General features: G+C 37.9%; 1 protein-coding gene across 1 annotated transcript in view; it reads left to right on the forward strand.

The window, feature by feature from the left end:
• The window catches only part of atg7 (ATG7 autophagy related 7 homolog (S. cerevisiae)), a 79,468-nt gene that overhangs the window by 20,382 nt on the left and 46,781 nt on the right, over positions 1-12,305 (forward strand). Inside the window, exons 13-16 of the mRNA XM_042506622.1 lie at positions 3,607-3,801; positions 7,014-7,259; positions 9,073-9,188; positions 11,926-12,001. Of these exons, the coding sequence (XP_042362556.1) occupies positions 3,607-3,801; positions 7,014-7,259; positions 9,073-9,188; positions 11,926-12,001 (633 nt within the window). The remainder of the gene's footprint in view (positions 1-3,606; positions 3,802-7,013; positions 7,260-9,072; positions 9,189-11,925; positions 12,002-12,305) is intronic.

Below are 12,305 nucleotides of genomic sequence, written 5' to 3' on the forward strand. Positions count from 1 at the left end.
TAACTTTGTTTTCTGAGTTGTTTCCTATTTATATGTGGTTAGCAGTTACTTCATTATTATCTTTAACTTTTTTGTAACCTGAGGCAGTTAAATGAGAAGTTATTTTTCCACCTCAAATAGTTTCAATTTAAATGTTTTTTTTTTTAGGGCTTTGTTCTATAAATATTATTACTCGTCCCTTTAATGATCTGGTGACCACTTGTGATTTGGTAAAAAAAAAACAACAACAACTATATGCACTCAATTACAATGTTTTAGGTGCATTTCACTTCACTTGCAATTTTGTCCAATCACCACAACTTAACCACAAATTTGACCTTTATTTCGTTTTAGAGCTTGATCCGCTCAGCCTCTCTCTCTTTTGTTTATGATGAGACTCCTGCTGCAGGACTGGAGCTCTGTGCCTGTGACTGAGTCACATACTCATAGCCAAAGCTAACTGTTTAGTTAGTTAGTTGTTTAGAAAAGCTGTTGTGAAATCCGGCATTTCAGGCCGCAACAATCCCGATAAAAGCTTGCAAAGTCCTGGAGGGACTGATTTTCTCAGAATAATTTAGTTAAACTTTTTTTTTTTTTAACCTGTCCTGTTCGGCAGCTAATTTAGTTAAACTTAAACTACTCATTCAACGAATGAGGCATAAGTTAAATTGATAGTTTAAGTTCATCTAGATAATTCTGTAAATATGTAGTGAATTGTCAAATTTTCTCTTTAAACATTTACAGACAAAACTAAACATCTGAATTGTCGAGCCTCAACTAATAAGCTGTTGAAATGTTATAATTATTCTTAACTATTTGTAGGCTGACTATCCAAACATAGAGTAAACCATTTTTAATGGAGCTGGTCGATATATAGAAAATCAGATGTCACAATATGTTTAACTGAATAACTTGCCATCGATATTGACTATTGGTGCTTTTACAAAACTTTCACACAATGACATTTTTGATAAATAACTGTTAGTAATGTGGTTAAGGGCAACCAACAGACCAGCTGGAAAAGTCTTACATGTTCAGAAAATTACATCACTTTACTGTAATGCAGCCTTTAAAACCAGGAAAAGACAACACTATCGATATTACGATGTCTGAAAGCTAAGGTGATATGTCTCATATCACAATATCAATATAATGTCAAGCTATTGCCCCGCCCAAATTTTTGAACGGGAAAATTTTGCCTTTTATTAAGTATTTCTAAAAAGAGGGACATTGCTAATTACTTAATTATCTGCGTAGTTTTTCCCCACTGCTGCGATACCAGGAGGAGGTATTGAGGCTAAAAGTGGCTAACTGTGCAGTCAGCAGTTATTCAGGTTTTTGATGGTGTGAATCTTTTGAAGCATGACTTTGAAGTACTAAAAAGCAATGATTTTTTTCTTCAGATGTCAGATATTAATTTTTAAATGCACACCGAGAGCCCTGTATCACAGTCTGTGTAATGAAATGTTTTCACCCTCTGGGCTTCGAGGCAACTTGTGAGCTTCGACTAAACTGACTCATTGTGTGACTGGCGAGCTGTTATGCCCTTTTACTTAAACTCTGTAAAATTAAAGGCTCATTTTAAAGTTACTGACCTTTGCAGAGCTCGCAATCACAACCTGGTAATAGGTTGCTCCCGAAACAAGATGAAATGGACCAGAATTATTATAATATCATGGACAAGATGGCCTGAGATTTCCCCTTTAACTGCACACGCACACACGCGCGCACACACACACACACACACACACACACATGCACACAAATAACTGACATGCCACTGGCTTTATATTCCAGTCTCTCCGTCTGCCTCTTGTCATTTTCTGTTCCTCTTATTCCTCTGGGAATAAAATAGAGTAACAAACAAAGCTTTAACACTTGATGGGTGGCCCTGTGCTGTCATGATGTCTGGTGTCTGTCTAGGCTGTCCACCCCCTGTACAAGCCACATCCATACCTGACCTCCTATTTTTATCAGTGTGGGTGTGTGCCTGCTTCTCACTTGTTTTCCCATAAACACAGAGGGACCACATGCCAATGTGAAAGATAGAAATAAATATGAATGCAGTGAGCGGGGAGCACAGAAATGCATCAACTGAACCAAAAGGAGTTCGTTCACACAAGGTCACAATGTTGAAATGGTCATAAGCAGATTTCATATTTTGTCTAGTGACAAATACTGTCACCTGACATTTACACGATAGCTTGTTGTGCTGGCACCAACTTCTTTTCACTCACTTAAAATTTTGTCAACAGTGAGGTCAGAGAGGTTGAAGGTGTCAACAGTGGCATTGTTATATTGTTTATCTGTTCAGGAAAGGTTTTTCTCCACAATTAGAATGATTCTTTTTTTGTCTTCTTATCCGCTTGTGTTCGCACTGGAAATTAGAATATGATTACCATGTCTGCAGCCTGAAATCACCTCGTCAGTGCTTAGCAACACTTGCGTCAAAGTGGAATGCATTTCGAGACTTGCTTAACAGCTCCCCAAAGCGAAGGCAGCGGATGCACTGATTTGATAAAAGTGGCATTTCTTCTAGTTAAGATCTCACACTTCGTCTTTGCCCTTTTCTGTCCTTCTCTTGACTGTGAAAATACTCTTGACATTTCCATTCGTCTCACTTTCAAGCCTGCAGTCCCTCAAGATAGTCACAATAATACATGTTTGGCAGTGGAAAATAAAAGTCCTTGCATTTTTTGATGGATTGGAAGCAGTGATTCAAGGTTTCCTCTTTATACTCTACCATCGACTTATACAGGAGAGACATGTACATGCTGGCCTCAGGTTAGCTTTGACAATGATGTGATGACACAGTCCATAAAAGGACTGTTTGGTGCCTGTATCTGCTGTGACCTCACTTAACTGTCTAGACTACCATGTCACTCAGCAGAAAGAAGAAAACATACATGGTTTAGTTTTAAGTTTTCAGCATTTGGCTTTTCATGCAGCAGCTGATCAGTTCTACAAATGTAAGAAGTTTTTTATATTGATGATTTTTCTGTATTTTATTTCTGTAAAAAGGGCATCTTGGACATTAAGTCTGGAAGTATGTTACAGATATACTCTGCAGGACTTTCCTAAAAATATAATGAATAGACTCATTGCAGAAGTAATCCCTCTCAGTCATCAATAACTGTATGAACCACTGAAAGTGTGAGGTGGTGTATTCTGTTTTCTGTAGACACTTTGTGTTTGGGACATTTTTGGGCATTAACCCCCCACAGGGCTCAGACCGCCAGACCATAAGCAGCAGGCATCAGAGAGACATAGCTCAGGAAATAAAAGGCAAATTTAGTAACAATACAAGCTTTTGCTGTCTATAGGTGATGGAAACTCAAATTTTACAATTTGGATCTCCAGGAACACTTGTGTTCACTTGAAATTCTTCAGTCAAGTTGAAATATATGTATGATGCAAATCCATAACTAAAATTCGGTCATGACGTTTTGATGTAAACAAATGCGCAGATAATCCAAAATTAAAAACAAAATCGTCGTCCCTAGATAATGGACTTTGCATCTGCAAATTTCGCACAGTATTCAGCCACAAATGTTAGTTACGTTTCGTATCAGTTTTTCAGCAGTGTCTTTGTTTTGTTCTCTGCATCCTTGTCTCTGTCTCCTGCAGAATGCAGAGGGTTACAATATGAGCATCCCCATGCCTGGTCACCCGGTGAATTTCTCTCAGGCCACTCTTTCCCAGGCCCAGAGCGATGTCGAGCAGCTGGAGAAGCTCATTTCAGAACACGATGTGGTCTTCCTACTAATGGATACGAGGGAGAGCCGCTGGCTGCCCACAGTGATAGCTGCCAGCAAAAGGAAGGTAGGACCTACAGAACAGCCACACCGTCACTGAGCAGCGGGGCTGGGGTTGGAGATGTAGGGGCCATTGAAGTTGCACTTTATTGTTGTTCTTTTGAAACAGGGCTAGACAAAACATCCAGTACATCCAGCGGCACCGTAAAAGCTGAGACAGACACATGAAGCATGGAGAAGGATGCACAATTATATAGAAGTTGACAAGTCAGAGACCAAGATTGACAAAAAAAAAAGAGAAAAAAATACTCCACTGCAGATAAATGGGATATTAAGTGTCACATGTCACAGGCTTAGATGATTCTTAAGGGTTTAAGCCAATATCACACATGCAGAAGACTCTGGGTCCTTTAATACAGGAATAAATTAATCCACTTAGCAAAGTATTTTTCCACCTGGTTGGTGAATCTGAAAGACAGAGACCCTCGCGGGCTGCCACAAAATCCAAAAGCTGCATTCATCATGTTTTCTGTGGAAACAATGGATCAAATGGCAACATGTAATGTAGAAGTAGGTACTTGCACTGATAAATGCTCAGATAATTATCTCTCAGGTTTGCACATCTTTGGAGCTATTTAGCCTGTTGTAGCATGTTGTTTCGGTTTGCACATTTACTGTATGCTACAGTGTCATGTCCCCCATTAAACACGTTCATTATTATTTCAGCAAAAAGCTCTGGTAAACCGAAATAAACAAACAGAGAAAATTAGCAACTAGCTGCAGAGCAAAGGTGAAAATCTATCACCTGAAGACTGAAGAATATTCAGTTTATACTCATTTGTTGCCAGAAACATGACATCTAAAGGATTTTATGTTGTTTCATATTTACTGGGTGTTTAAATGGGCCATTCTTTTTTACTTTACTAGTATTGTCATAGTACTGGAATTCCTAACTTTGATACAGTAGATTAATACCAGATGGATAAAGTTAAGTTAAAAATGTAATTTAAAAATAAGGGCTTGGCGACAATTAATTTTCTTTCTTGGTTAGCAGTAGAGAACAGCAGAATGACTGTAGTAAATATTAACTATAAGAGTGAGCTAGTAAGCATAGCTGGTACCAGTATATCTATAATGCGGAAAATATACTGAAAAAAACTTAAACGCAACACTTTTGTTTTTGCTCCCATTTTTCACAGGTTCAAGTTAAAGATCTAAAACATTTTTTCATGCACTCAGTAGATTGACTCAAGATGAGTGGCCTTTAATTGTGACCTTCTCAAGGTGCACCTGTGTACTGATGATGCTGTTCAAACAATAATTAGCATCTCAATGTGCCATACTTGTCAAGCGCTTGTTAACACAGATTTTCACAAATTTGTGACTCAATTTTGAATGAAATGTAGGCCTTATCTGGGCTGTACTGGACTCAGAATTATGTCAGCCGAATCAGATTTGGCCGTTCTATGTGAATATTCTACAGTTCAGTATTTTCCCTCCTATTTAACATTTTAACAAGCTCATTGGGATGTTCAGTGTGACAGCGGCATTCACGTAATATAGTATAAAAATCTTAACTGCGCTAACGACATACTGACAGCGTGCAGCAACATTTTTTGGTGAGCTGACTGTGTTGTATTAAGTTGACTTGACTCGACTCTCTAGATGTACACTGCACAGCACACTTACGAGTAAAATAAAAGCAAAAAAAAAAGACTGCTCCACTTGAAGCAAGCTCAGTCGACTGAGGGGTCTCCGACTGATGAGTCAAATCTCCGACTCTACAGCCCTACAATCTACTGAGTGCATTACAATAGTCTTAAACCTGGTATAACTGTGCAATTTTGGGCTGTCCCAGACCATTGTCCCATAAACATTGTGAATTAAACTTGGCGATGTCTTGGGTCATGGCTCTAAAACGGTCCTCCTCCTCCACCTCCTGCTCTTCTGATTTTTTGAAACACATAAAAGCCACTATAGTGAGGGCTCGATTTGTTTGTTTACATTTTGCTCTCACCACTTATAGCGGCATAGATGTATGATGCACACTGATGGCATTTTGTTGTTGCATATTGATGTCAATATTGGTAGGTCGTAGTCTGCGGTTGTCATTGCACAGTCTGTATACATCAAACTTGATGCCTTATCCAAATTTATTAAGATCCATGTCACACATTGTAGCTTGTGCTGAACTTACAAGATTGCAAAGATCTCACAGACTGCAGGAGGCTTTAGATCTGTAAGGTAAACCTGTCAACAATGGGAGAGAACAAAGGCATCGTGTTTAAATTTTTGTTCCATCTAACTATTGAAACTGTTCAAATCTTCAGAATCTATATATAATGACAAATTAATATGTATTAAGCACTATATTGTAACACTAGCCAAAACTATAAACTACTTTTATAAGACAGTTCTTTTAAACCCAAGTGGTAAAAGAAGATATTAATTAATGCAACACACCAGTTAACTGTCTGTAATGTTGTATGGTAAATTACAAATATACTCAAAAAGAACATGTTTTTTTTTCATGTGCATTATTTTGATGGTGGTACTAAGGTTGATTAAAGGAATTAAAATTAAGGCTTTTATCAGATCTTTTTGCTCTGCGGATCTAGAGGACCTTGAGTCACAGTCAGTGCGGCACCATGGCAGGAGACATTTATGAATGTGTAACATGTTTTACTTACTTTAAGCTGGAACTTGAAATTTAGAAACCATTTCACTTTCTGCCAGGAAATTGAAATGGCTCAATAATGTCGGCCAGGTTTTATGTTTACCAGTCAGAATTCTGTTAGCTGCTAGGCAACGTTAGATTATAGAACATTGTCTCATTTATTTGTAATGCCTCCAGTCGTATCACTGATGCAACTCCTGTATTGCTATATGCAGTTAAGTGTTTTTTGGACTGCTGATTAGGTTTTCTGTGTGTCCTGCTCAGCTGAGAGGCTATTTGGCCGTTTGTGCTGTGGGGCTGTTTCAGACTTCACTGCGAATTGGCTTTACAATTTATTTCCGTTGTTTCCGTTGGATGGTTTCAACATTATATAGAGCCTATTAATGTTTTAGGTCATTGCCTTTTGAAATGACTCAACACATTGCAACCATATTGTGTAAAAGGAGTCATTTAGTTAATTTGATTTGGTTGAAATGTGCTGTGTGTGTTTAAGTGATCCGTCCCTAATCAAACCAAAGCTATTTAAGGTCTGTCTCTGTCACTGCTTTGTAAGAACCTTTTGTTACCATGATTCAGCATAATTGTTGTCTTTCACTCCCCAGCTCGTGGTTAACGCTGCTCTAGGCTTTGACACATTTGTCGTGATGCGCCACGGCCTAAAGAAACCGCCTGTCAGTCAGAGTGTTTCTGCAGGGGCAGACTCCTCCACTTCCTGTTCTTCTGCCTCCTCTTCGTCCTCCACACCAGCCGGCCCTGCACCCTCTGTCCCCGGATCCTCTCTGTTCTCCAATATCCCAGGGCACAAGCTGGGCTGCTACTTCTGCAACGATGTTGTTGCACCAGGAGATGTGAGGAAAATACACATATCACAAGCATGCATTTCACCCATTAATCCATGTTATACACTTAAAACAAACACCCATGAAAAATGTGACAACATTTAAGAATAAACACAAAGCCAGAATGATTCTTTAATGTGCTTTCTTCACACTCATTTTTAAAACTTCTGTTAATTTTAACAATGGACAGATTACTACTTGTACGTGAAGGGTGTCGCTCTTGAGGCTTTTGCACACTGAGTCCGTTTTTTTGTTTGCATTTTTCAAGCCGTTCCTCCAAAAAAGTGTTATGCACAGAAACCTTGCACATGGAGTCCCATTCATTTTATTGTCCTTTGTTGCAAAAATCTGCAATACGAGACAAAATGAAAAGACACGTGCTCGCTTGCTTCCCACTACTGGAGATCCACTATCTGAGTCATGAATAGATATAGATATAGATAGATCTCTCGTGTTTTGTAAGTGTGTCCTGCTGCCAGATTTTCTGTACTAATTCTTGGTCAAACATTTTTAAAGGCTTGTTGACCGATACGTAAAAATGCAGAAAATCGAACCTGATCTGAAATTTTAAATGATGGCTGAAAGAGTCAGCGTGCAAATGTGATTTACAACATAAATTGTAATGTGAGACTGTGTTTTTTTTTTTTTTCAGACGTGTAACAATTTTGGATTTCGGAGTCAGTGTGCAAACGTGATTTACAACATAAATCGTAATGTGAGATTGTGTCTCTTTTTAGACATGCAACAATTTTGGACGGAAAAAAACAAACTCAGTTTGGATAGACATTTAATCACGACCCTACAGAGAACTAAACCCCTGCTCTGCAGTTCCCCTCAGCTCTGTTGAGCTGAGCTGCTTGTGTTGGATTGTTGTTTTCAGCGTGCAAAGATCTCTCTCAGCAGCCTTGTCTGCAGTTACAGCGGGCAGCTGTTTTCAGAGAAGAAAAAAAAAGCTCTGCTAAAACAATAAATGCTACGTGACCACCCAGTGGTTGACATATTGGAGCATTTAGAGGCTAAAGACCCAGACAGAGCTTAAAGGGGTGAATATTGGACTAACATTTGTCAGTTTCCCAGGAACAAGACTCCAAATAAATGCTGATATTGCTCTGTGATAACATCCATATCAACTTTACAAGCTGACAGTATGTCATGTGTTCAGAACCTGTTCCGTTGCCACCAACTGACTAAAAAAACTGATCAAAATTGATGCAGCTTTAAATTGCATGGTAATGTGATTATTTTAAAGTTTTTTTTTATGAATAACATTGACAGTTTTCTTGTAATTATTGTCATAAGCTGCAGAAATCTTAGCTTTTCAACAAGCTGTTTAATCATGAAGTAAAAAAAGAAGGGTGAGATGCTTCAAACAGCCTTTCCTTTCTTCTCACCGCCCACAGTCTTCCTCTGTCCATTTTTCGTACCTTCTTTGTTTCTCTCTATGGTCTTTTACTCCTTGGTGACCTTTTGATATGAGTATTGTATGAAAGCAATTCATCAGCTATTGAAGTCTACCGCCAATTGTTGGAAACTGTGCCATTCAGCTCTGACTTCTACAAATGCCATGTGCTTTCAGCTCTCTGTCACAGGTTATAGTGATGTTAACATTTGAATCAGAGCCACAGCCAGCCCCCTTTTAGTTGAGTTTGCTGAATGACTGAATAGACATTTTTGGATCATGTTATGAAAGTAAAAGTGGTTCTTGTCTGTGAAATTAAGCAAAGTGGAACAGCATGTGGTCAAACACATGCCGTTTGTCACCATGGTGTCATTTATTAGCTGTTTATTTTATTGTTGTTGTTTTTCGTTTTTATGTAAACAGTCGACCAGGGATCGGACTCTGGATCAGCAGTGCACAGTCAGCAGACCAGGCCTGGCCATGATTGCTGGAGCCCTGGCTGTGGAGATGATGGTGTCCATCCTGCAGCACAGTGAAGGGTAAGGACAGTGCACTTTCAATTGTTATATACTGTGGGCTTATTATTTGGTATTATAGTGCTAGTAATAAAAACAGTACTGATTTGGCCATGCATAAACAGATCTGGGTATTTAGTTGTATTAAGTACTGTATGTGTTTGCTTTATGTAGCAATCAATACAGAGGAAAAGGAGAAAACCCCCATCTGTCCATCTATCCATCTATCTATCTATCTATCTATCTATCTATCTATCTATCTATCTATCTAGTCTATCTCTATCTAGTCTATCTATCTCTAGTATGATATATACATATACAGTACATGTAACATATTTGTACATTGCCAACATTTTCTTCTTAGGACTGTGCTGAATTTATGCCATTTTAGCTTGATTGAAAATGTAAATGGTGCACTTGTAAGATCCTTGAGAACAGTTAGATTTCTGCAAAGTAGACACTCCTCCTTCATAGTGAGCCACCCTAATCACCAGTGGACGTTCTTGCGTCAGAGCTGTGTGCTGATAACTCACTCCAGGCTTAAAACGAGATTGTGTCTTTTAATTTGTGGCTCTTAAACTTTTCCGGAAGCTTTACTTGCTTATTTTTGCCTTTTGATGGAGCAGTACTGCAGCTGAGGTCTTACTGCACTGCAGGTAGTATCCTAAATTTGGTTGTCGCACAGCTCCCCGAATATATTTGAGCCCAAAAAATCTGTGTTCACTGTAGAAGCTTTGTTGCATTTAATAATCCCATCTCACAGCTCAAACGCTGTGATTCAGTCAGCTCTCAAGTTCACTTGGCAATCTGTACTGGCTCGATATTTTCAACTCTTAAAGTTTTTTTTACATTTTTTTCTTAACTAACACTGATGGGGATGTTTTTATGCCTATTAAGAGTGCACAGATGTGTCTTTGTGAGAATGTAATTGTGTGTGCCTGTATCGGTGAAAGTCATACTAAAGTGGCCGCCTGCTGGGCCTGATAAGACAGCCGTTTTCTCTCTAAGTGTTTTGAGATGTTATAAGCCGTTACAGAGCTGCTCTGCCTATCTTGGATATAAAGCTTAGAAAGAAAAGAAGAGAAGACAAGGTTTTATGAACACGCTGTACCTCAATAGTTGTATAACTACTTGCTTTACAACAAGATCTCCCTGCATTGCATCTGCCCTCTCTGTGTCCTCGTTTTTCACTTCATATCTGTGTTTTATCAATTTTCTTTAAACCTGTTTCCTCCATCTCTCTATCCTTGTTAAGGCCCTTCCTGTAGTGTTTATATGAATGACTATGACCTTTAAAAAATTGTCACATAAGGATTAATGTTGCAGCATTTTGAGAGGCGTTTCTTGCTATGTAAAACCACTCTGAGCTCAGTGTGACTTGATATGTTCGTTACTGTTATCCAAGGAGAGTCAAATGTTTAAAAACATTAAATGTAAAACATGTAAAACTATTTTCTGTTCATGGAAATGGGATCTCTTAGTTCTCAATATATGCTACAAAATTTACCATTTTGTGACTTTACATGTAGATTTGCTGCAGCTGTGTATAATAAAAAGAAGTGTAATAGGTTAGGTGTTAGGCTTGTACATGCCTCATAATGTGTGATATTGTGGGATGTTGAGGGAGATTTACTGCTTTTTTCCATCTTTCAGTCAAATTGAATCCTTTGAAACCTGAGCAATTTGGCTTGATTTCTTTGAAAACCATGGGAAGAACGCAATGAGCGACTTTGAGAAATGACCACAAAATTTGCCAAAAATAAGTAAAAAGTTAAAAATTCAGTTGGAGGATCTCAGTAAAAGTTCACTATAACCTGGACCCCTTTTATAAGATACATGGAGACTCTGCCTTTTTCGTGAGTTATACCTCCTCTTGCAATAACAAAATAACCTTGAGCCCTTTAACTACCATAACCATAGCAATGAGACATTAAAGAAGAGAATTTACAATCTACCATTTAAACTCACGTTTTCTCTTTTTTTATTATAATAATAATTATTGTTTTTCGGAATTGCTTGTCTGGTTTAACATGTACAGAATATCTAATAAAATGTATCTGTCTGCTCTTTTATTTTTGCAAATCTAGTGTATATGTATATACTATACTATATGTGTGTATGATGACCTTGGAAGGGTGTGAGTGGGAGACTTGACCTATAACTCTTCACTTTTCTCTCAAAATGAAAAATTTAAAATTAATTTAGAAAAAAATGAAATTAGTAAAAAGTAGAAGAAAATGACCTGAAAATTATCAGAGAGAGAGAAAGAGAGAAAAGTAAAGTAAAAACAAAAACTACAAAAACAACTAAATGACCTTAAAAAAAACGCTTAAAAGGTGATATCAATTCTTTAACATGATTTGATTGAACATATAATTATTATGTATAATTTTACATATAATTGTAAATATAGTTTTCTGGTGATTTTTGCCTGGCATCTTATTTTTACATTTCTATTTTGAATATTTTCTTGCAATTTGTGGGACATTTTTTGGCAAGTCGCTCATTGCCTTTTTTCCTTATGCTTTCGAAAAAATTCAAACCAATTTGCTCTGCGTGTTAGAGTTTAAAAACTTGTAGGTGCTTGGATGCAGCTCAGGAAAATGATGTCCATCCAGGTTTCAAAGGGTTAAATTCTAGTTTTCAAAGGCATGGCAGGAAATTGTTGCAGATTGAGGTTTCATTCATGTATGAAAAGAAAAATGTTAAAAAAAGAGAGAAGTTGTCACGTCTATAATTTTAGCTTTCTCTTCATTCTCAGAGGCTATGCGGTGGCCAGCAGCAGTGACGACAGAATGAATGAACCCCCCACCTCTCTGGGTCTCGTACCACATCAGGTGAGATACACTCACACACTCATGCACACACTGAAAGTCACTCACGTGTCCTTGTGTTTTTTATACTGAGGACATGTGCTGTTTGCCCCTTCACCTTCATTTGCCAATGCCCTTCAATGTATGTCCGTGTTAACATATCTATTAATAATTCTGAAAGGACCTCTTTGTTTTTGTTGCTATTTATCTTCTTTACCTCTATGGAAATAAAAGCAGTTTTCTCTGGTAAAACACTCTTTTATAAGGTCTTAGGGATACATTTTTGAGAACACACACACTAAAACTTATTTATACTCCTTTTACGTAC

The sequence above is a fragment of the Plectropomus leopardus genome, chromosome 2 (assembly GCF_008729295.1).
Source record: "Plectropomus leopardus isolate mb chromosome 2, YSFRI_Pleo_2.0, whole genome shotgun sequence".
In the NCBI taxonomy this organism is placed as follows: Eukaryota; Metazoa; Chordata; class Actinopteri; order Perciformes; family Serranidae; genus Plectropomus; species Plectropomus leopardus.